We start from the raw sequence: 27,101 nt of genomic DNA on the forward strand, positions 1-27,101 counted from the left end.
TATGGCCTAAAAAATTACTCTTAAAATTTATGCTATTCCATTAAAACACTGTAAAATTATCATAATTTAGTTGGTTATTGTGCTTGTCGGGGATTTTGGTTTGTTAGGCTTGTGGGAGTAATCAGAAGAATGACCATCAATGGCAAAAATGTTGCTTGGGGCCTTGTGGGTATGTTACCCAGACTTGGGACTTCAACATGCTTCCATCTTCCTTTTACACACGGGAGTGATTGCAGTTCTGTCCTTACTCTTTCTTTATTAATATCGTTGATTTTGGCACTAGATGTTTCAACTTTCAACATTCAACATTCAATACCTCGCTATGAAATCGCTCATATGAAGAACAGTAGTATTGGCAGATAAATTCCATTGCTTTGGGCTCTGATATGTTCTCAGTTCTTTAGTTTCCGTTGTTATAGGCTAAATAAATATGTTAATGTTTATGTTTATTCATGGCTTGGTTTAACTGGATTATTTGATTCAGTTTTAAATATTGAATTTACATATACTTAACTACTATAAATAGTTAAACAAACATATAAGCGTGTTGTTGGTTAAATAAATTTGACAATTAATAAAGGTCATGCATGCAAGGTGAAATGTGTCTTAAGTGTGAGAATATTACTAAAGTTTTCCCTTAAAAAATTACCTTACAACAATATTCAATAAATTATATACTGTGATGGACATAACATAAAAGAGAGAGAGAAGAGCGAAAAGCGCGGAATTCCAATTGAAATTGGAAAATGGATGGTTTGTTGAAGTTGAATGAGAATGAGAATGAGAAAATCAGATCTGTGGAAGAATGGATGTGGAGCGATGTTCCTTATACAATTGCGTCGTGAACTTTCTGTTGGAAGAGAACTACATTCTTACCGCATTTGAACTTCTTCACGAGCTTCAAGAAGATGGACGCCACGATCAGGCCATTCGCCTCCAACAATACTTCTCCGATCCCTCTCGTTTCCCTCCCAATCAAATCTCTCGCTTCAACTCTCTCTCTCTCCCAAGTCAGTCTCTCTCTCTCTCCCTCTCCTTCTCTATTCTCTATCTATCTATTATTCAATTCTCCATTTCTCTCTCTCTCTTTTATTTATTTATTGTAATTGTAATTGCAATTTCCATTTGCAGCCGCAGATCCTCAAACTTTGCTTCAACAGAAAGATGAAGCCGAAGAAAAGTTAGCCATTACTGATTACGAACTGCGTTTGGCACAAGAAGACATCTCAAAACTCAAATCTGAATTGCAAACCAAAAATCAACTATATCATGGTATATATTAATTTTTCAATGTGGATAAATATAATGTATCAGAGTAGCAGCTCCTTTATATTATATTATATGTATGAGTATGACTTTAATATTTCTACGGTTAGTTATCATCACTTCCAAAACCACATTGTATTGAATTAAAAAATTATAATAAAAAAAATTATTATAACTCTGAAATAAATTATAATTATAAAAAAGTTATCTCCTTTTTCGTTTTGGGACAAAAAACAAGATATTATAGTATACTTATAAGGTTTGTTTTTTCTGCAGTTCATGTAGATAAATTATCTACGTTGTCCAAGACAACGTCGTTTTGTGACGGAAATCAAGATATTTTTATAATTATAATTTATATGTATATATGAGTTCACTTTTTCTGCGATTAATGTAGATAAGTTATCTACGTTGAATGCAAAATGATGTCGTTTTTGTTTTGGTAAGGAAATCAAGATATTGTTGTAATTATAATATATTTCAGAGTTATAATAATTTTTTTCATTATAATTTTTTTAATTTTTTAACTCAAAACGATGTGTTAAAGGATAATTCCTATATATATCCGCATTTATGACATATAATTCCTATATATTCCTCTTTTATAAAGAATAATTCATCATGCTCCTTTAAACTTTTATATTCCTCTGTTTAGGAGGATGTCTTATATTATGGTCTTGGACTTTTTTTTCTCGCTAGCTTAATTAATAAATTTTCCAAACTCGCATGGTTTACTATATTATTGTTTATTGCATGCTTCTGTTCTGCAAGCAGCTGCACAGTCAAGTGGAGATGTTTCGGTGAATGGTGAGCTACCGATTCGAAAAGAAAAAAGGAATGCTTCATTTTCTTGTTTGGGTCCACTAAATGATACTGAACGTCGACATCTTAATTGTGCTGTGAAGGATTATTTACTTACAGCTGGCTACCGTCTCACTGCCATGACATTTTATGAAGAGGTACGAAACACGGACTCTATTGGCCCCTTTTTCTTTATTTTCTATTTCTGTGAATTTTGCAATTTCTTTTCTTATGTTTTTCTTCTTTCTATATATATATATATATGTCTTTTTTCTTGCTGCAAATTTTATTTAGCAATAGATTATAATTATGTATTTCTGTAAGTATATAGTTATAATTTTAAAATTATTTTTTTTCAAAAATTATCAACTAATGTGGAGAAGAGAAAAAAATAATACATAATTATAATCATTTGCTGCAAAAAAATAATAATTTGGTGAACATTTCCTATATATATTTAAAAGAAAGTAATGATATATATTCAAAGGGTTTTCTTAATTTTATGTTAAAGGAGATAAATTATCTCATGTCATATAGATAAACTTGTGGACTCCATCACCTGAAAAATAAAATGAAAAGAAAAGAAAAAAAATAACACAATTATCGAAAGGTGTATAGGAGGAAAGACATACAGCATGAGAATAGTTTTTTTCCATATTTAAAAGAAAGTAATGTCTCCTTTCTTCTTAACTTTTTTGAGATGCACTTTTGTTGTATAATTTCGTGAGTTTTGGCATTTTTGCTTTTGCTTTTGCCTTTGCTTGATTTATTTATCATTTGGGAAATAAATAAAAATATTCTCCTGGTAGTGGCCGTAGTAGCTTTATGTATGGAACTTGAACCAATCAAATATAAAGAAAAAGAAGTCATATCTGGAACGTTTAAAGGAAGTTATGCTGTTTTACTAATTTATTTTGGGAGTGGCATGATGCATAGCTCTTGTGCTGAAATGCAAATGGAAGTAAGTTCCCTCCGTAATATGCATAGATCCATTATGACTTTCGATGTATTATATACTCTAGACAGGTTTATTTATTATTATATATCACATCGCATTATATTGCCCTCGCCATTCTGGTTCTAAAGTTATGCAATCTTTAATCTGCAATCACAGGTTACAGACCAGAACTTGGACATATGGCAGAATACACATGAATTAATACCAGATACCTTGCGTCAATATTATTATCAATATCTTTCATTAACTTCAGAGGCTGCTGAGGTGATTATTTAATTCATGGTGTAGGCAAGTTGCTCATTGAGTAGTACCTAAAGAAATGGACTGGTTGTTTATTTATTTTTTGTCTTCGCTACACTTGGCTTCTTAATCATACCGTTTTGTGGGGTTTTTATGTCTTGTATTGTGCATACATATGTTTTACATATGCTTTTTCCTTCAGCTATTGTTACATTTTTCTCGTAAGGTTTTTGATGATGATTGATGGAGCATGTACAATACAATAATTGAAATCTTTTCTTTAGTATAGGAAACTGTAGATAGAAGAGCAATACATTACACGAGGATAAGAATTCCTCCTACAGCAACCAAAAAAGGTAAAACAAAATTATAGAAACAAGAAAATTCACCAGCTCAAAGAGCTCTCCTATCCCTCTGTAAATCCATGCTAGAATAATAAATTATGTGCTGATCTTCTACAGATGTCCAAGAAGAAGAAAAAATTCTACATAGAGATAGTAACAGGAGAAACAACCCTGCAAATAGAAAAATATTCTTACTGAAGTGAAAGCATACACTGAGTTCACTGTCCACTTTAAACAATCGGCCTCTTTAGTTCAATAATCATTTTATGTTAGTGAGTTTCTTAAGCTTCTAGAAGATGAAGACATGTTTTTCACATTTTATGTTATTTGCTACATTAATTAATAGAAATATCAGTAATCGGAGCGAAAACAAAATTGCCTTCCTTCATGGAGGAGACGTCTTTTGGAAGAAGTGAAAGTATTGCACCGACGTCCATGTGCACGTTAAACTTTACAGTACTTCCCACTAATTGTTAATCGACCTTTTTAGTTCTAATAACAACAAAGAACCTAGTGAGTGCTTCAGCGTCCACATTGGACTGGCTTTAATTCCCAGCATTGCATTTTTTATACATCCGGGAAAGGTTCAGCATCAGAGGCACACTGGTGATGTTCCTGTTTTTAAAACTTTTTGGTACAGAAGTCCTTGTAACTTGTAAGGCTTCAGATCTTTCTGTGATGTGTTATTATTGTTCTGAGACTAAACTATCTGTTCTAGCATTGCCTAGTGTATGGATTGTTTTTATTTTGTGGATTTCTTATCCTCGTATTCTACATGTTATCTTTTATGCTTTTTCTATTCGAAGAAAATTAGTTTCGTCAAAATTATTTCCATTGCAATAAAAGTTTCCTTTCTGCTTAATAAATGAAACTTCTTTATAATGTGGAGGAATTGATTGACTTGAATTGATTTTTAATAGTTCTTTAAATATGTTCGTAAATATGTAGACCAAACTAATCCTGTAATATTGATTTCAAATTACCGTTTATGTTGAATCATGCATGAATGAATATACAGGGAAAAATTACCCATGTTCGAGAAAATGAAACATTGCTGAAAGCAAATCAGAGGCTGAATCAAGAAAAGGAAAGCTTGTTGAAGGACAAAGATTTGGCAGATGGTCAAATAGGAGCATTAACTAAATCCTTGGACGCACTGCAAAAAGATCTCAAAGACAAAGAGAACCTGGTAGTTCCTATTTACTTCTAGAAGATGCTGTCAAACAATACTCATATTTTCTTTTATGAATACTAATTTTTACTTTTAGGTCCAAGTCTTAAAGCAGTCATTGGAGAATCAGAGAAAGGAGCTCAATGCTAGTAGAGTTGAGATGAGTAAGCTGAAAATGCATATTGAAGGATCTGATTCTGGAAATAATCTGGTTGTTAGTAATGTTGATAATATTCAGCCTGAGTCTTTAGATAGGTACAAGGACGAAATTAAGAAATTGCAGATGCAAGTTCAGTGGTTGAAGCAAAACAATATTGTAGCTCCTGAACCTGGAAATTTTGTTGGTTCTGAAAATGAAACTCTGCATAGTGAAGACAAAGTGATTGAGATTCGCGAGGATGAAGGTGCAATCTCATACGCTGTTGATGTGGCATTAGGTGTCGCACGCAACGAAGATACTCAATCACAGGCTGTTAAAACTATTAACGAGTATAATGATAAACACGAAGATGCCCTGCATGCATTATTTAATCCTGCAAATGCAAATAGTGCTTTTGAAAAAATTGAAGTCTCTGAACAAAATGTTGGCAAGCAAGAAGGGGATAGCAGGTTACATATAAAACCAGGCGGGGTAAATGATGAAGCAATATCTGAGAAGACGGCAAGTCCATTCTACTCTTGCTTGAGGAAATCCTCAAATATCATTACTTTTTGATTTCTAGTTGCCTGTCTAGCTTTATCTTTTTTCCATTATCATCAAATCATGTGTTCCAACAATCTTAAGAGTTTGATTATGATAACAAGTAACAACTCTGTGAAAAATCAAATTCTTTTAATGATATGGATGCTGCATTGATGGTGGATAAAAATTAAACTCTTACTGAATTTAGTGAAACTGAATGGTCAGGGCTTGCTCTTGGGTTAAAAATGGTAAGCTAGCAGTATTTGCCCGGGTGTTTGTTGCCGGTAAAGCAGTGCTTGTGTGTGAGAGTAACGAGCTTTTAAATGAAAGAGATTTGTCTTTGTCTACATCATGATGTAATTTATTAAATTTTTTTCTTATGTATATTTATCATTTGACAGGGATTAGGAACCATTCAGATACTTGCAGACGCTTTGCCTAATATTGTTCCTTACGTCTTGATCAACCATCGTGAGGTTTGCTACTCGCTAATTTTATTTACATTGGTACAATGTACAATATATTTTGCATTAGTGTTGTTTGGTTGCAGGAGCTCCTTCCTCTGATGATGTGTGCCATTGAGCACCACCCAGACAGCAGGACTCGGGATTCTTTGACCCACACATTATTTAACTTAATAAAGCGTCCTGATGAGCAACAGAGACGAATTATAATGGATGTAAGTTATATTGGTTTCTTAAGTTTGTCGAAAGACACTAGTTTTAATGCAACTTTGAACATTTCAGGCATGTGTCAACCTTGCAAAGAATGTTGGCGAGATGAGAACAGAAACAGAATTGCTTCCTCAATGTTGGGAACAAGTATATTCTTGCCTTAATTTTCGACTTACTCTTTGCCATTCTGACTTAGGAACCAGGTATTCAGTTTTTTCATGCTATGGATTTTAGATAAATCACATGTACGAGGAGCGGAGACTGCTCGTTGCTCAATCATGTGGAGAGCTTGCAGAATTTGTACGGCCTGAGATTCGTGATTCACTTATCTTATCAATTGTGCAACAACTAATAGAAGATTCTGCCACTATTGTTCGAGAGGCTGCGGCTCGAAATTTGGCTATGCTGCTTCCACTTTTCCTAAATATGGATAAATATTTCAAGGTCAGCTTCACTATATATGCTTCGAGGCAATCATGGAGAAGATTTCTGACTTGAGAGAATTGGCTGCAGTGTAAGCTCTGGAACAGGTTGACAAGACAGTCTAGGGAATGGGGCTTTTCCCCTTGCCATACATAAAATGAAAACTCTTTTTTTAAGGAAAAAATAAAATAAAAGGAATAAGGATAAAGAGTTGCTCCAATTGTTTGTTTTATTTGTTGTTAGGTGGAGGAGCTGATGTTCCAATTGATATGTGATCCCTCAGGAGTGGTGGTGGAAACTACTCTCAAGGAATTGGTTCCTGCAGTTATAAAGTGGGGAAGCAAATTAGACCACGTTTTGATAGTTTTACTCTCTCATATTTTGAGCTCTGCTCAGGTATCTGTTTTTCTTTGTCCCTTGTGACTGAGAACTTCATCCTTGTCAATTATTTCTGAGTGGAATTTCGTCCCCCAAATTGCAGCATTGTCCACCTCTTTCTGTAGTTGAAGGGTGTGTGGAGTCACATCTACATGTATTGGGTGAAAGAGAGCGCTGGAATATAGATGTTCTATTGAGAACGCTGGGGGAATTGCTTCCTTTGGTGCACCAGAAATCAATTGAGACATGTCCCTTCTCGTCTAGCATAGAAACTACGCAACTTGTGTTATCAACTACATTACTTGAATTGTATGCAAGGTAAGCTTGGCACGAAATGTTCACTTCGAAATAATAACAATAGGACCTGTAAAAGAATTGATGCAACTGACCTTTGGGTTTTGAATGTCACATCCTTCCACCTATGAGTGTCTGATTGGAAGATGGGGGAAAGAGGGGAGAGTGAATTGACGAATAGGTGGCTGGTCAGGTCTTTTGTCCATAACCGACTAGCTTTGTATGCTTGACTCATGTTGTGAAGTATATGCATTGCAGACATGCATAAACACAAACACAAACTGGTATTGACTGCAGTGTCAAAACTGCTCCTGATCTTGAATGGTTTCCACTTTTGCTAGGGGAAATGTTGAATGGGATGCATTTGAATGGATGCATGTTGAGTGCTTTCCTAAATTGATACAGCTGACTTGTTTGTTACCATGGAAAGAAGATAATTTACGGAACCGAATTTCAAAGGTCACACTTGTCTACCTTTTCTGGTTTATATATATGAGTGTGTGTGTTCAAGAGCACACGCAATTGAAGTAATTTCTGATCGAAGTTATGTAATTGCAGTTTCTAATATCTGTTTCCGAAAGGTTTGGGGATTCCTATGTGACATGCATAATGCTACCTGTATTTTTAACAGCAGTTGGGGATGATGCTGATTTGACATTTTTCCCTAGTGCCATTCATTCGAGAATTAAAGGTAACGGTTCTTCAATTGTTCTGTGAAATTTTTATGTAATTGCTTTATATATGACGGTTCGCCTTTTAGGTTTGAGACCAAGATCTGATGTTGCTGAGAGGCTCTCTACGTTGTGTGTCCTACCACTTGTGTTGGCTGGTGTTCTGGGTGCTCATGGAAAACGCAAACAATTAGAAAAGTACTTGAGAAAGCTGCTACTACTAGAAGACAATTCCAAGGAGAATCCGTTAACCAAGCACCCTCCTGAGATTATTAATGCTGTGCGCTTCATTTGGTTTGTATATTCAACCTATATTATATTTATACTTTTGAAATTGGTAGTATTTTTGCCAATATGAATCATGAGCTTTCTTTATAATGCAGCATATATGAAGAAAACCATAGTATGACATTTATTATAATGTGGGAAATGGTTCTGAGCTCTAACGAGGACATGAAAATAAGTGCCGCCAAGCTTCTGAAAGTTATTGTAAGTGTACTCTTTTTCTTAGTTTCTTGCTGGATCTCATATAAATGCTAGAGGTAACATAGAGGTCTTCAATAATAGGTGCCATATGTTGATGCAAAGGTTGCTTCAACTCATGCTTTGCCTGCCCTAGTTACTCTTGGATCCGACCAAAACCTTAATGTGAAGTGTGCTAGCATTGATGCATTTGGTGCAGTGGCTCAACACTTTAAAAATGATATGGTATCTGTTGCTAGTATATAACCTTGTTTTCTGTTGATATAAAGTTGTTGTTGCTGCACATTTCAAACTCCTGACCAAATATGATATCTTGCAGATCGTTGACAAGATACGTGTTCAAATGGGTGCTTTTCTTGAAGATGGATCGCATGAAGCTACTATTGCTGTCATTCATGCGTTGGTGGCTGCGGTACCACATACAACAGAACAGCTTAGGGATTATATCCTTAACTTTTATTTGTGGAAAAGAAAATGTTCGGAAATGTGCTTAATGTCTTGACATTATCGCTCATTTTCTTAAGTCATTTGCATTTTCTGTTGGCTTTCAAGGTCTTTTAAATTGTGCCGTTTGTTTCTTAACCTTGATTTACATCTTTTGTCCAAGATTTCTCAACTTTCATCCGTGCCAACTGCTGCTTCAAGTGATTTGGTGCGTCGGCGAGAAAGAGCTAAAGCATTTTGTGAGGCAATCCGTGTTCTGGATGCCACAGGTTTGCTCAATTAAAATATTCTATCTTGCCCCTCCACACCCTTCTCAAGGTATTTTTCTGGTGTTCATGTAAGGTTGTAAACTTGTAAAAAATCTACAATTGATTTCACATGTATGTTGCCTCAGGAAGATTTCTTTGAAACTTATCTTTGACCATCTTATTTATCTTGGATATCTGCATAAGAATTTAATTATATGTAGCGACACTAATATTCTGTCACATCATTATTTATTACTATTATTTTTTTCGGTAGAAATATTTTTATTTTAACTAATTAGAAAATGAGATGGTATTTTATAACGAAATGGCAATATATTATATGATGTTAGTGTCACGTACTAATAGAGTGTACCAATTAAATTCTTCGAGTAATGCTTAAAAAATAACCTTATTAAATATTATTAATATTACTATAGTTCATCAGGGATACTGGTAACATGTACCATGGAGATCCTGTGTACTATTGCCAGTCTCTAGAGTTTAGATTTAATGTATTTACACCTGCAGCTGCCAGATTGGTAGCTTTCTCTATACCAATTATTAGCTGTTATGCAGGAATTTCGTTAGTAAAATGAGCTTGTGTTCACTTGGATAACCTCCACGTTTTGAAGAACACAATCCTAACTCTTGTTAAATAAAGTGGTTATTTTATTTTGGAAAATTGTTTTTCATTTAATTGTTGAAAATGTCTTTTCTTTTTCCACCATGGTTCATAAAAATAAAGTATTATTAATTCTCAGTTGTCTCTTTACAGATCTTCCGGAAAATAGTGTTCGTGACTTACTCCTGCCTGCTATAAGGAACCTCTTAAAAGACTCGGATGCAATGGATCCAGCGCACAAAGAAGCCCTTGAAATTATTATGAAGGAAAGATCAAGGGAAAGTTTTGGGAGTGCAAGTAAGGTAACGGGTCCTCATCTTGCGCTTGCATCAACAGTCAGCAACTTCTTTGGTGAAGGTGGCTTGCGTGGAAAGAAAGACACCACAGAACCATCATCAGAGAGAGTTGAGTCCCCTAAGGCTGTTACATCACAAACACCAGCAGAGGACACAAGATTCAGGCGCATTATGCTAGGACATTTCGGTGAGATACTTCGGGGCAAGGCAAAATCCCAAGAGGAAACTCACTACCAATAAGATGCATTTCTTCAATCTCCCTTATAATTACATCTAAATTTTTTATTAACTGTTGGTTCCCAAATACACAATAAATGTTTTTTTTTTTTTAGGAAATTTTCGATTCTTTTACATTGATTGTAACTTGCTGAATGAATTACAGTTGTTTTATTTACAAACCAAAATTTGTATTTATTTTCGCATTAATTAATGAGATAGGATATTGTGACAACCAAATGATGTTACTATCAATGTTATTACTACATCTTAACCGTTGATTTCCGTCAATCAACGATTATCATTTATTGCGAATTAATAATTAATTAATGAGTTTGATTTGAAAAATGATAACTGTTTATTGACGGAAATCAAAGGTTAAGATGTGGTAGTAATATTAGTAGTAACATTATTTGGTTGTCACATTATCATATTCCTTAATTAATAACTGTATTATTATTGGATTTAATTTTTATTGGAATCCTTATAAATTAGGATATATTCGGATATTCCATATAAAAATTATATTAAAAATATAATAAACAAATTTTCCGCAAGATGAAAACGCGCATAAACTCGTTACCAACATATTCCTAGACTCGTGAATAATGTCATCTTGTGTGCAGAAGAAATTCATAAAACTATATTCACATACGAAAAAAGGAAAATTTCATAACCCCCATTGCTTTATTCTTTTAACACTTATATTCGTATACTTTTTTTTCTTATCAATTATCTCGTGTTTTTTTTACATCTAAGTCCATTTTTAACATTATTAGTAATTAAATTAACTTGTACATTTTACCCTTATTTTATATTTGAAATTTTGTTTATCAAAAATAAAATCTAACCCTAAAAATAAAAGTGGTGGCAAAGTCTACTTGATTATAACTAGAAAAAACAACACGTAATAGATAAGAGAACAATAGTTGTTGAAATGGGGGGCCCGGAAAAATTTCACACTATATATGACAAAATGAAGGAAATCACATTAACCACAAAAAAATAAGGTCAAAGAGAATTAGCCACAACATCAATATGCAAATTAATGCCTCTTATTTTTCTCCTCTTATCTATACAATTTAATATTAATATTAATTATATTCTAATAAGAAACGATTTCTATATACCATATTTTTTTATTGATTCCTTATACTTTTTTATATTCAAAAATAAAAAAATGTTGATATATATATATATATATATATCAACATTATTACCTAAAAATGTAGTAAAAAATTATAAGAAAATAATATAAGTGACGTGAAAATAATATTGTTATGGTAACATAAAAAGAATAAAACGATAGATGTTTGTCAAACAATGGGGGATTGACTCAAGAATAATAAAAGAAAGATCCCTTTGTTTAGAAGTGATTACATTCAAAATTTTAAATGTTAATCTTTTTTGTGATTTTTGTTTTTTATTGATGTTCTGTCCATTTTGTGACACCTTTAAAAGAGACAGGATATATGATTGTTCTTCATGTCTTTATAATGAACTTAAACTTCGCTTATTTACTGCTGGTATCTAAAATTTTTATATCAAATTAATTAACAAGTAAAATAAGGATAAAATAAGCAAATTAGCTCAATTACTAACAGCGTGACTTGGATGTAAGAAAATCATATGGGGTAATTAATAAGAAAAAAATAGGGGTGTAAGTTATAATAAAAGAGTAAATTAAGGGGGGTATGAATTTTTCCCTAAGAAAAATTACAAAAAACATATTTCTATAAATGAACAAAATATTTCAGTTTTATCGTATATTAGATAAAAGTAGACTTAATTCCACTAATTAGTTGTATATACATATAAATAAATAAATAATATATATATATATACCAAAATAAAATAAAAAAATAAAAAATAAAATATATATATATATATATATATATATATATATTTGTGTGTGTGTGTATGTATAAAATTCTTATATATATTCAGTCATTATTAAAAAAATCTTATATTCAGTAACTTTCTTAATCCTTATATAAAATCTTAAACGTCAATTATTTTAAAATGGAAGGAGAAATATATTTGGAGGGTTTTGCACAAAAATTAAGAAAATCATTAAATACTTTCAGTTTTAGAAAATTATAATTTTATTTATTTATAATCCTCTCACTTTATTAATGCTCTCGATCTCAATTTATTTAATGGATATACTAAAATTAAAGATAAATTAAAAAAAAATAATGTCTTCTTGATTTTTTTAAATAATATATAATTTAAAATAAATTAAAACTTATAAAGTGATAATTATTTTGAAGTGAATATAGTATATCTCTGTCATAAATATTTTTAGTAATAATATGAAAAGGTGTAATTAGTATTTTTATGGTGAAATCCAGAGAGAATCGAAGATTCCAAACTCCCTGTAGAAACATTTTATAAGTTGTGTCAAGTATAATGTACATATCTATTAATATTTGATTTCTCTACTGAATTGCTAATTAATTATAAAATATTTTTGTAAATGAATATCTTTCGAAGTTTTTTTTTTTTTTTTGGATAGCATCTTTCGAAGTTTCTACACGTTTGCAACTTGGTAGTCCTTGCCTAAATATGAAGCTGAAGGTATTAATTTGTCTATATATATCTAATTTACCAATAATATAACAATACGATTTTATTGAGAATAGCAACATAACAAACATATAGGTATGATGTTTGTCCTCGGGAGCTAGAAGGCCAGAAAAGTACAACTTGAAATCATAGGATATATTGTGAACGACAAATACACCATGCTTCATGTAGATATCACACGTAACGCCACAAGCTTCATATTTTATTTATATATTGCATGCTTTATCTGTACGTACGTGGTAGTAACATGAAGCAACTGATTTTGATCGATACAACCATATTCATATATTATTTATTTCTATTATATCATTTTCACATTTTTTTAAAGTAATCAAACAAAAAAAAAATATTTTCTGAAAGTTACATAAACTAAAGTTACTTAAATGCATATTTTGTAATTTTCTCGTGATTACTTAAAAAGCATTAATTTAACCATAGTTTTTTGTTTTTAATATCAAAATAAGCTAATCCGAAGAGAGGATGCAAATTGAGGGGGAGGAAATAAAAGACATCGATCATGCTGCTTTGGGATTCTTGTAGATAGGGAAGGGAACTTGTCCTGACTCAATACGCTTAACGTCCTCAACAAGGTGCTCATAGTGGCTCTTCACTTCTTCAGGAGATTTTCCACCAACAGCCCTTGCAACATTGCACCAACGGTCAGGGGTATCCTTGTCATAAACAGCTAGAGCCCTTTCAAAAGCTTTATCCTCTTGAGCACTCCATGTACCAGATGAAGACATTGAATTTATAATTAATATATATATATATATATAGGTAATGGTATAGAGATAGAGCGTATATAAAGGCAGAGAAAAATTAACTAAAATGTTTAAGAATAGAAAGCATATGGTGAGGAAGTTCGAGTTATGCATGCAGAGTACTGGTGGTGCTCCTTTTATAAGGAGAAGACGTGAGGGTAGTTTGATATTAATGTACATACGTAGCCACCATGTTGATTAATCTCGAAAATCTTAGTGATTTAGTTTTTCTGTTTAAGAATATATTCAATGCTTCTTTACAACATTCATTCATCCACTTGCATGCAGTGGTGGAGCAACAGAGGAGTTAGGGAGGACAATTGTCCCCTTCTAATTTACACAAGTCTTTAGTTATGAGCGTTATTTAATTATACTGTTTTTGATCATATAGATATTTATAATTTAAAAAAATATTACACTTATAATTTTGTCCCTTTACAAAATATCACTCTTGGTCATTGCATGCAAAGGTCAGATGCCTTCTTGATATAGCTTGTCATTTCTTGGTACGTACAGTATTATATATATGGTCGACATTAATATTCTTCAGACTAGCATCAATAGCATAACAATTGCAAACTTGCAGTTGCTTATTTTCCAATATTTGCCCTTTCTTTAGTTTTATAATATAGGGTCAGGATCATTTTACACCAGTGTAAGTTATACTCTTAATCTTGTCCGTCAATCCCATTTTTACCTAAAGGCTCAAATTTTTTAGTAATGTGAGCCATTAGATACAAGTGGATCAATGATCAAGATTGAGAGTAAGACTTCTAACTCTTACACCAGTGTAAGAATATCCTGCCTCTATAATATATATATATATATATATATATATATATATATATATATATATATATATATATATATATATATATATATGAGACAGGATCCTTTGACACCGGTGTCAAAAAAAAAGTTTGACACCTCATCTGAGAGCTGTTAGATTAAAAAAAATCAATGGTGTCACATGCTTACAAATCAGAATCGTTGATTTTTTTTAATCTAACGGCTCTCATATGAGGTGTCAAACTTTTTCTTTGACACCGGTGTCAAAGGATCCTGCCTCTCTATATATATATATATATATATATATATATATATATATATATATGTAGAGAAGGATCCATTTATAAACTTACAAATTTTTGCAAATTACACTATGTACTTCCAGGAGAACATAATGTAACCTAGTGTTCTCACGAGAGTACATAATGTAGTTTGTAAACAAAAAATTTGTAAATATAACTCTATATATATATATATATATATATATATATATATATATATATATATATATATAGAGTCAGAATCATTTTACATCGATGTAAGACTAATAAGTCTTACACCACATCTCAACGGTTGATTTCCGTACATTCAACGGTTATAATTTAAGAAGTCATACGAATTAATTAATATTAATTAATAATTAATTATACTACAAATACCAACTGATGATTTTCGTCTATCAATGGTTGAGATGTGGTGTTAGTCTTACATTGGTGTAAAAAGAACCTACCCCATATATATATCAGAAAAATATTTCTGCAGTTATTGCAGATAAGTTATCTGCATTTATTCTTAAAATGACGTCGTTTTGGGATTAAAAAAATTAAAAAATTATAATTATAAAGACTATAATAACCCTGAAATAAATTAAAATTATCAAAACACCATAATTTCCGCTCCAAAACGATATCGTATTGAGTTACTGCATATAACTTATCTGCAGTGATTGCAGAAAAAGCGAACCCTATATATATATATGAGGTAGGATCCTTTGACACCGGTGTCAAATTTGAAGTTTGACACTGGTTCTGAGAGCCGTTAGATCGAAAAAAATCAACGACTCTGATTTGTAAGCATGTGATACCATTGATTTTTTTTCGATCTAACGGCTCTCAGATGAGGTGTCAAACTTCAAATTTGACACTGGTGTCAAAGGATCCTACCCCCCCTCTCTCTCTCTATATATATATATATATTTTTTTTTTTTAATCTTACGCCACTAATATCTGTTCCATGTCATACATATTGTGGGTGCGTGTGGCTAGTAACAACTAGTTTATGCTGGTTTTATGCTTTTAGTAAGAAAAGGACAACTAATATTCGTTTGGATTTTAGTACGAAAAAGACAGTTTACAACTAGTTTCTAAATATTTGTGTTAATTTGGAGGCCAAATATTATAAGATTAAGCAAGCATCATATTTCAGAGGGCGGTGGTGGTGTAATAGCAACTTGGCTTTATAATAGCAACTTGGAGAAATTGCACCCCCCTGTGGGAATGTCTTTGTTAATATCTTGCAAGTAGATCTCAGTATATACTGTTTATTCCAAAAAAAGCCGAAACCAAAGCTAAATATTTAGAAGTTCCTTTCCTCTTATAACGGCTCATATGTTGGGAATTTTGAATATATATAAAGTCTACAATAATTGTCTTAAAAAATCTTGATAATATTGCTGTGATGATAAGGGTCCTTAGTCCTTACCCTTTCATCATATATATGAATATATATTCTTATTCCAAGTCCTTTAATTTTTTAATGAATCTAGATCTTTTTGTAAGTTGCAGCAACCATGGTCCTTGCCAGTACAATTATAATGAATACAAATTCTTCCACCTTTATTGAAAATTCCTTTTCAGTTTCCTTGACTACCATTTGCAAAGCTGGCTTACATTGAACACCAGTTTGTTAAAGATATTTAAAGAATTACTTTTTGTTGTTGTTGTTGTTGAGATTATCTCTCCAGTAATCTCATAGGTTTCCTGTGGACTAATTTGAAGTTCGGGGTGAAACCAAGATTAAGACTTTAAATCCTTTCCAAATATATTACTGGGGAGGATCGAACATATACTCTCACCCTCACATACTCTGCTCCTATACACCAACCGAGCTATCATCATTTGGTAAAGAATTACTTAGTTGATTTATTGTCTTGATACTATAAAATATAAACGTGTATCAATTTAGGGGTTAATTTAATCAAATTAAGCCTATTCTTTTTTTTTAGTACATAAAAATTTAGATTAGGGGAGGGTATCCTCCTATGCAAGATCAAGAAAATAGGATTAAGAAGACCACCAATCTCATTGAGGATCAATTTAAAATAGGATTACATATCACGTATCAATGAGAAAAAGTTGAGAACCGAACCCAAACCACAGTTAATATAGAATTCCACCAACTATGTCAACCCTCTTTCTATATATGTTATTGTTTATATTATAGAGCACAGAACCAGAAATCAGCAACTTTATATGAGACAAGTAGACGAATCCCGCATACCTGCAGCAGGGGCAAAAGCATAGAGAGATATAGCTGAAATCAAAATGGTAGCTGGTATTATTAAAGGCTTACGAAGTATATATATACTTATTTATAAATTCACCTATATCCTTCTAATTACTTTGAATATTAAGCATTAAATTAAAAAATATATTTAATATCTTAACTTAAAAATATTCAATAATTCCTTTTTATACAATTAAAAATATTATTAAGAAAATTCATTAAGAATTTTTTTTTAAAAAATAAAACCTAATATGGATGCATTATTTTGAAATCCAACCGCTTACCAATTCGTTAAGAAAGGGCCTATTTGATGTGATGTATAAGACTTGATAGTATAAGTCTATATTATATGTTATGATATTTTTAATTGTTTAATGTGACCATCGTATAGTATAAGCTTATACAGCCGAGTTTCTTAATACATTAAAATGATGTATGACTTAAGTAGGCCTAAGGGGTGTAATTAGGCCTCATAAGAGATTACTGTATTAATATCGCTGACCAATATAATTCTTAAGAATTAATATATTATTTTAATATTAATATATTAAAATAAAAATTAATTTTTCAAATATTAATTTTTAAAATATTGTATATTTCTATTTTTAAAATTAATATACTTTTTGGACACGCTGATCAATATATTCTTACAAAAATTAATATCATATGACATATTTGAAAAAATTATATAAAATTTTTATTAGAGAATATTTTTATCAAAAATATTTATTATCCTATCTAGTATTAAACAATGCATTACCAAATATTGAATGATATTATCTTATAAAATAAATTATTTTATATAATATCATGCCAAACGCTGGATAGTATTAAAATTTAATCAGGTCTTATACAATTAAGCCTTATACCAGTGTTTTAAAACCTCAACCCTGACCCCTCCCCTCTGAGGGTTGGGGTCACAAGTTAGACCCTATATGCACATCGACCCCTCCGACCCCCAAAACCTGGCCGGGTTTCATTGACTCCCGGGTCAGAGGGGTCACTGCATGTTTTTTTTTTTTTTTAAAAAAAAAACTCCATTAAACAACTTCGTTTTATTAAAAAAATAAAACAAAAATGCTTGCAAACCTAAATCTAATCGTTCTCTTCTCTCCCAACGACCTATATGTCTTCAATCCTCACACCTCGCAGATGTGAATCTTCTAGAAAAGGTAAGAATTTTATCTATTCAAATGAAATCGTTACGGTCGTCGATGGAAAACAAAAACTCATTCTTACTTCCTTTAAATTTTCTTTTGTTAGGGACCTTCTCTAAAGAGGCAGAACCAGGTCTGCGTATTGATCCTATTAGAATATGAGTTTTGTACTTTGGTATCTCGATACTTTAATTAGGTTGTATAATATTAACTTGTGGTGGTAATTAGTGAATTATGTTAAGTATATTTTGAATCTTTGATTACTGGTGGTTTGTTTTTTTAATATTTTTATATATGATATATATATATATTTTAATATATAAAATCGGGTCAGCATAGTGACCCCGTGACCCCCCGGTTGAACCCGTGACTCCATGACCCCTGACCTCGGCCGGGTCGATGGCCGGGCCGGGTTTATAAACACTGCCTTATACTATCAGGACTTATACTATCAAACTTTATCTTATACTATCAGACTCTTAGTTATGGGAGGTCAAGTTAAACCATATTAACAAAGAATTAAATAAGATAACATAAAAGAGGTAAATGGAAATTATTAATTCAATAATACACACATATATACAGATATTTACAATTATAACTTTTACACAGATTTTCAATATATATTAATTGGGAAAAGTGTATCTCCAGTCACTGGAGATAAAGTTATCTCCAGTGAGCTCAAAACGACGTCATTTTTGGATTATAAAATTAAAAAATGATAAAGATAAACACTAAAATAACCCTGTAATATATTATAATTATAAAAAAACATTGATTTTCGCCCCAAAATAACGTCGTTTTGAGTTCACTGTAGATAAGTTATCTCCATTGACTGGAGAAATTCTTTATCCATATTAATTACGTATAAAAACTATACGTAATGAGAAAAAGTTAAAAATACACATTGAGTTTTATGATTTTATTAAAATATCATCATATGACAAAATTTATATATATGTACAAAAAATTGGTCACAAAAAGTTAAAAAATGAGAAAAAGAATTATAAGATATAACTTTATTTATTGGGAAAATTTAAAAAAATTCCCTCGTGGTATTACTTTTAATTATTTATACCTCTGTTTCTTTAATCACTTAATCCCGTGTGATCTTTTTCATTCACACTTTCTTTAACACTGTTAAAAAATTAACTAAGTATAACTATTCTACCATTCTTAGAAGAAGAAACTAAAGAGATAAAAAAAAGATCATATGTTAAAAAAAAATAGAACACTTAATAAAAGACTAAAAGAAAAATAGTAAAAAAAGCAAATGAGTTTAAATAAAAATATATATAAAAAATGAATAAAAATAAGATCAAATATATTAAAAATCACAGCAGTGAAAAAAAAGATTAAAAATAAAAAAATAATATAACAATAGATTAAATGAAAAAAATATTGAAGACAAAAAAATAGAAGAAAAAATTAAGATATAAAATAAAATAAAAAAGAAATAAAACAAAAAGAAATAACAGTTATGAATTTTCAATATATTTTCTTTTATTTTTTTCTATTTTTTTTTTTTTGTTCTTGGTCTATGCATTCTTTTTATTTAGACATGTTTGGTCTATTTTTATGTCTAAATTTTATTCTTTTCTCCTATCCCTATTTTATTCTCTCTCTCTCTCTCTTTTTTTTTTAATTTTTTTTACGAAAATCTTTAGAAGAATAAAAAAAGAAAAAAGATCAAACATATCTAAATAAAAAGAAATAAAATAGGACAAGGACAAAAAATAAAAAAAGAAAAGAAAAATAAAACTAAATATATTGGAAACTCATAATTGTGATTTTTTTAATCTTTTTCTTTTTTCTTTTATTTTTTATCTTACTTTTTTCTTCTAGATTTTTGTTTTCAGTATTTGTATATATATGTATATATATATTATTTGATATATTTTAATTTTAGTCTTTTATGTTACTAATGCGATTTTTAATATATTTGTTCTTATTTTTCTTCTATTTTTTTGTTCTTATCCTGTTTTCTTTTTTTTTATACATTTATTTATTTTTGACTATTTTTTCTTTTAGTCTTTTATTAAGTTTTCTACATTTTCATAATATTTGGTCTTATTTTTGTTTATCATTTTATGTTTTCTTCTAAAAAGGATAAAATAGATATAATTAATTAATTTTTTAACAATGTTAACTAGAGATGTGGATGAAAAAATCACAGAAAATAAAGTGATTAAAAACACACTTAAAAATATAAATAATTCAAAGTAATACCATGGAAATTTTTGAAAATTGCCCTTATTTATGTAAAGAAAACAACCTCAAAGCCTTTTCAAGATAAAATAAGGGGTTTGCATTTATCATTTAACATGACACAAGAAAGTTTCTTACACACACAATATTTTGTGGGCCCACACTTTTTGAATAAAAAAAAACTAAGGCACGCAAAACAAATCTTTATAACATTACACAATCACTTTTCCTACAACATAACTCTTATAAAATCCATAAAATAATATATCTCACTGGGTGGAAATAAGTCCACATCGCTTTTGTCTTGGATAGGGGTGGCAATACGGGTCAACCCGACACGACACGTTTTTGACCCCTACACTATTTGACACGACCCTGACACGACCCGTTTTGTAAACGGGTCGTAAAACACAAACCCTGACACGACCCGTTGCGGGTCACGGGTCGACACGACACGACCCGCAAAATTTAAAATTTAAAAAAAAAGTGGGATTTTTTGAAAAATAAATAAATTAAAAATAATAAAAAATAAAAATAAAAATAAAAAAAGATTAGCTTCTATTTTTTAAAATTTTTAGTTCCTTCTATTCTTTTTTATACTAAACAATGACTATATATATCAATATATAAATGAATAAAAATAATAATATAATAAAATATTTAATAAAAAATAAAAAAATGACACTGTGCGGGTTGACACGCAAACCCGCAGGTTGACACGTGACCCGACACGAAAATAAACGGGTCACATTTACACAACCCTGACACGACCCGCCCTGACCCGCGGATTAACACGACACGTGATGTGGCAGGTCGGGTCACGGGTCAACCCGCAGGTCAATACCTGTATTGCCACCCCTAGTCTTCAAGGCGGCACTTCTCACCACTTTATATGTATTGCAATGTGGGATACACTTCGACTAAAATTGAAGGCAGACGAATATTGTACAGATATATTACAAATTAACAGCTCAAATCAAATTAAAAACCGCGAACAATCAAAACAAAATTAGCTTCAATAAAAGCAATAATATTTTAGCTTCAATAAAAGCAATAATATTTTAGGGGAAAGATCCGTTTACAATTTTTTGTTTACAAATTACACTAAATACGATTGGTCATATACTCTTGATTGAAATATAACCGGTCATACTTAATATAGTTTGTAAGAATTTGTAAACCAAAAGTTTGTAAATATGTTATCAAAAAAAAAAAAAGTTTGTAAATATAACATTTCTTCCTATTTTAATTTAAATTGGTTAAAAACATTATAACTTTTGCGAGTGATGATTTTAATATCATAAAATTTGAGAAAAATGTATTCTAATTAAACGGGTTTTTTTTTTTTTTTGTATGTTGAGCCCAACCAACAAGCACCACCCAAAGTATCACACGCTTTGAATTTTTTTGCCTATTGTGCACTCACATGAAATATGGGATACGACGTGACATTCTAATACGTTAATTCTAAAAATTGTTAGATTTCGATAAGTTAAGACATGTTTTGATATTAAATAATATTTTTATGTAGTGTATATTATATTTAATATTCAATAATTTAATAAAAAATGAAACTAAATTTATAATATCCATTAATGTTGCAAAAAAACATAAAATATCCCAAATATTTATATTAAACTAAATAAAATGGTAATTATAATCCAACGAATCTAATAGTTGAAACTAAAAACGCAATGAAGCATAACCTTCAAATCTCTTTTTGAGTCTCTGCAATACTTGTTGAAGTGTCGAAATGTCAGAGAGTATCAAATACAACACGTTAAATATTTTAAAGTGTCGATACATCATGATTTTTCCCTTTGTTCGTTGACATTTACAACCTTTTCCAAGTTAGCTGCAGAAGCTTTCTCACATGAAATCAACAAATTCCTTCTTTCCTAATTTCAGAACAAAATATAATACTACAACCTTGAGTTTCTTTTAGAATTTGAAATTGTTAGGCAAATATAATATAAAAATCATTGATAGTTCTTCCTTTATTAGTTTGTTTGAGTTGTTAGATGAGATGATTATTTAATATTGTATCGAAGCCTCCGTAATTATGAAGTTACGAGTTCAATCTTATCGCACCTCATTGTCTAATAAAATTAAGTTAACACAAAATAAAATAAAGAAAATAGACTCCAATAATGATTTCACTTCTCAGCTTGAGCTATTAGATGATATGATAGTTTATGATGAAATGTATGTTATATCTCGCATCAAATTGACTACTTCAGGGGTTGTATAATAAAAATTAACAGAAAAAAAGAAAGAAAGTAAATTATTAATTAGGTGGGATATGATAGCAATCATGAGCGGGAATAACGGAGCATGAAAGTGGAATAATATGGGCATATAGTACATCTAGGATAGGAATAAATCTTTAATACTACTGCTATCAAAAGATTCAGTGTATTTCTCTAATGAAAATATTACATGTCAGTTAAAATTCTGTTTTTTCTGTTAAATTTTTTTTCTCTCCTCTGATGTGTAATGTTCTCATTGATGAGATACACTGAATCTTGGTACATCAGTAGTACTAAAGATTTATTCGTTGGATAGTAAGGGAAGGGCATGGTAAACTTAGTAGTTGTCTTGGATTTATTGGAGCCAGTATGCGTCACGAACCATTAGGCTTGAAGAGATAACGTGGCATCCCAGCAAAAAGTAGATGTTTACAACATAAATTTGACCTGTGATAAGGATGAGCTACGCTCTCAAGTGTTTGTGTTCCATTAGTGCCCCACAAACAAGTGGTAGTTCCAATAGTGTCTATTAATCAATCCGATATTGACACCATAGCTACCCAAGTGGTTGAATTTATAGAGCAAGCTACGAACATAAATTTCAACCAATAGTGCGCACTTAGGTTTCCAGAAAAGAACAAGTGTAGCATTTTGGCTGATTGACAATTGTGGTAAACAAAAATTGTAGAAAATTACGAGAGAGAATATTTACCATAAATGAAATACTTTTATGGAAAAAGTGTTTTTTACAAGAGATAAAATTATTTCACGTAACTTCAAAATAATATCATTTTTGGATTAGAAGAGATCATACATACACACAAACAGAGAGAGATATATGTGGGTAATACTTTTTTATATTACAAAAAAAAAAAATTATCTCATACACACACATTTTTTAAATGGGTTTCACAAGAATTTTTTTCTCTCACCTTCAACTCTTTTCTCTCTTCTATTTATTGTTTGGGTAGGAGATAATATTTTTCTTATGAAACATAAGAAAAATATTACCACACACACACACACATATATATATATATATATAGAGAGAGAGAGAGGTAGGATCCTTTGACACCAGTGTCAAATTTAAAATTTGACATCTCATCTGAGAGCTGTTAGATCAAAAAAGATCAACGCCTCTGATTTGTAAACATGTGACACCATTGCTCTTTTTTGATCTAATGGCTCTCAGACGAGGTGTCAAATTTCAAATTTGACACTGGTGTCAAGTGATCCTACCTCTATATATATATATATATATATATATATATATATATATATATATATAGGGAATAAAATTGTAGGGCTTTGCTATTTCACTAAAGCCCAATTGGACTTAGTGCATAAGAAGAGCTAAAGAAACCTAGAACCCGTTCGGTTTAGGGCTAGGATTTCTTGGAACTCATATATATTCTACACTTATAGTCATCAGCCCTTATGTCTTCTTTTGATGGTTGTAGAGGATGAGATAATGTCATCTCCATGATAGTGAGAGAGTGCCCACATACCAGTCTTATCCCTCTTGAGAGATAGTCTGGAAGATCTACCACTAGCTAGACTCAAAGAGATTGTTCGTGCATAGGATAGCAGTTCATGAAGAGGAATCAAATACGAGGAGATACTGTATAGATATGCGCAACAAGAGGTAAACATAAAGATGATCCATCGCATCCAAAACCGCAACAATTTATACGCTTCTGCAGATCCAATTGCGCCTAAAAAACATCTCCCGTTGTTGCTGTAAAATTGCTGATCTCCTACGATAGAGACAAGATTCTGGGCCCCACTATTTTTAAACAAAATAAAAAATATTCTAACACAATTTTCGAACTCTCAGCTACAATCAATTCTCTCCTCGTGCACTAGAAGAAGTGATTTGCCCATATATAATGTCTTATACAGCTAACTACGTGACAAATATGCAATGGCTCGTGTCTCATGTTTTGATGCTCCACCTTTAGTCTTAACCATCCATTTACTACTCCAAGTTGTGTTGGGATGAGAATTCAAGTGAGTACTAAAACTCTATATTGAATATAAATGTACTACGATAGGACTAAATAAGTGAGGATTTCAAATTGCAAAGGAGTTGTTAGAATGAGAGTGCAGGAGAAAGTTCAATGGGGATAATGCAAGCCATAGCCAAAATCATGGGTCTACAATTTTGGCATCAAAATTTGTTACAAACACTCAAAAAATGGCCGTCAAAAAGGCTTATGTAACGTGATGGTCAGGCAATTGACCATAGTAATTAAAATTAGAAGAAGAATAAAAAATTGTAAAACGTAAAATCCTAACGTAAACAAAAATCATAAAAACGTAAAAAAAACATTTAGAATTTTAATGAAATTGTTTTGATTAAAAAAAAAGTATAAAGTCGTAAAAGCTCAGATTTAAATTAGAATTTTACTTACCACACACTGATGTTGAATGAAATGAATTGGAGAGGCTTCGCAATGTTTCAACTTTGGTACTCTAATTGATCTGGAGAGGCTTCACATGGTCATGGAGAAGTATTGGTAAAAGTTAAAATATTAAAAGAGTAAAGTGTGTGTCATTTTAAAAGATGTAAAGTTGTGTCGTTTTAAGAGAGAGAAAGAGATAGATAAAAAAGGAGAGAGAGTTGACCAAAAAAAATAAAGGTGTGGGTCCCACCTCTTTGTGAGAGTGAAATGGTATAAGTTGTGTCATTTAAAAGGATAAACATTTTTCCCATATTAAATATGTATTAATTATTGGGTTCGTTTTTTCTACAATCAATGTAGATAACTTATCTACAGTGAACCAAAAACGAAGTCGTTTTGAGGCGGAAATCAAGGTATTTTAGTAATTATAATTTATTTCAGGGTTATATTAGTTTTTTTATTATAATTTTTTAATTTTTCAACCCAAAACGACGTCGTTTTGGGTGTGAATGTAGATAATTTATCTACATTCACTTTAGAAACATTAAAGCCTTAATTATTTTGGGTGGGAAGAAGGAGATGAAAACCAATGCAAAACAAACTCTCACGCACACGTAAATAAACCACATTATTATTTTACAAAAAATAAATAAATAAATAAATTCATATAATATATTATTAATTAACCACTTAATTATAATTTAATTACAATTTAAATACCAGAAAAGGAAGATATGCTTACCACTTAGCTAGCGAACATTGGAAGGCGCTAGTCTTAAGTGTGATTTAATTTGGTGGGTGGATTACTTCTCGTTTGCCGTGTTATCTCCGTTGGATCTTTATTTAGAAATAACCATTGCTGACCTACGAACTGATATTTTAAAAATTTTGATGTGTCGTGTCCGATACTTCTCGACATTCACTGACACTTCGACACTTTCCGACACTCCAACACTTGTTGTAAAGACTCAAAAAAAGTTCAAAGGTTGCGTTGCGTTGCATTTTGAGTTCCAACTATTAGATTCGTTAGATTACGATTACGATTTTATTGAATTTAATATAAATATTTGGGATATATTATTTTTCTTTGCAAAATTGATGAGTATTATAAGTTTAGTTTTATTTTTTGGTTAAATTATTGAGTGCTAAATATAATATACACTACATAAATTAAAAATATTATATAATATCAAAACGTGTCCTAACGTCTCAAAATTTAACATTTTTTAGAATTAACGTGTCGGAGTGTCGTGTCGTGTCGTATCCCGCGTCTTGTGTCGGTGTTGGTGCAACATAGGTGCTGAGTTCTAAGTTCTAACAATAGGAGCAATGGGTTATATAATTTCTTCCTAATGAAATTTTTTTCTACTTTGGATACATTTTTCATTGTGTTCATACCAAAATGACCAATTACTAAAATGGTTAAAGAAAATGAAAAAGTTGCGAGTTAACCTTCAAGGATATATAAAGGGTTTGGGTCACTTCAATTTGCGTCTAATAAGCAGTTTTTCCAACTTCGTACCAACAAATATTCATTTCACAACTCTATATATGTTAGTTTATCATCATTTCAAGAATTGTCGGTTCTTCAACACGAAACAATCACTTCTAAATCTATTAATTAAAAGGAAGCTACGAGAAAAAGTGTTTGAGAGATATAATATAAAAATTATTGATAGACCTTCACTGTTTAAGTTTTTAGATGAGATAATTATTTGTCATGGTATTAGAAGGCTTTTTGCGTGAAAGAGTGTATTAGAGAGATATAATATAAAGGGATTTGATTTTCTCATGTTAAATGAGAATTCAATTCTCATGCTGTAGAGATAAAAAGCATGTGAGACCCATGTGTTAAAAAAAATTATATGTAGGACCCATATCAGCACGGAGATCGAAGGGTGTGTAGGAAAATTTGAATTCTCATGTTAAATGAGAATTATAAAATCCTAATATAAAATTATTAAAGGTGTATCACTACATAACTTGAGGTGTTGGGTTGAGATATGTGTTTACCATGGTATAAAAGCATCTTGATCATGAAGTTACGAGTTCGTTACTTACCGTTTTCCATTTTCTAATAAATTAAGTCGGCACGGGTAAAACTAAAAAAATGTACCTATATACAATATTCACGTTTCATATCTCCAAAAGGACTTTTGTTTATCAGAAAGTTTTCCCAACTCCACAAATTCAGGTAAATTCCAAGCATTGTCATTGTAACATTTTC

The 27,101-nt window shown here is 31.0% G+C and overlaps 2 protein-coding genes across 2 annotated transcripts; one reads left to right on the plus strand and one right to left on the minus strand.

The window, feature by feature from the left end:
- The first annotated feature begins 805 nt into the window (after positions 1 to 805).
- LOC133284417 (uncharacterized) lies at positions 806 to 10,319 on the plus strand. Its single transcript, XM_061481426.1, has 20 exons — positions 806 to 1,010; positions 1,138 to 1,272; positions 2,038 to 2,225; positions 3,182 to 3,289; positions 4,628 to 4,798; positions 4,878 to 5,441; positions 5,864 to 5,938; positions 6,013 to 6,141; positions 6,209 to 6,283; positions 6,371 to 6,580; positions 6,803 to 6,955; positions 7,041 to 7,255; positions 7,573 to 7,690; positions 7,790 to 7,922; positions 7,992 to 8,196; positions 8,286 to 8,391; positions 8,470 to 8,610; positions 8,705 to 8,828; positions 8,979 to 9,098; positions 9,853 to 10,319. The coding sequence occupies exons 1-20, from the start codon at positions 806 to 808 to the stop codon at positions 10,233 to 10,235; spliced, it is 3,558 nt and encodes a 1,185-aa protein (XP_061337410.1). The 3' UTR covers positions 10,236 to 10,319.
- A 2,996-nt stretch (positions 10,320 to 13,315) lies between these two features.
- Positions 13,316 to 13,675, minus strand: LOC133284394 (protein RADIALIS-like 3). The gene has a single exon (XM_061481394.1). It carries the CDS (start codon positions 13,673 to 13,675, stop codon positions 13,316 to 13,318), a length of 360 nt encoding a protein of 119 aa, XP_061337378.1.
- Positions 13,676 to 27,101: the final 13,426 nt, after the last annotated feature.

The sequence above is a fragment of the Gastrolobium bilobum genome, unplaced genomic scaffold (genome assembly GCF_033153095.1).
Source record: "Gastrolobium bilobum isolate Gb01-03AN ecotype WA unplaced genomic scaffold, APGP_CSIRO_Gbil_v1 utg19213, whole genome shotgun sequence".
Classification (NCBI taxonomy): Eukaryota; Viridiplantae; Streptophyta; class Magnoliopsida; order Fabales; family Fabaceae; genus Gastrolobium; species Gastrolobium bilobum.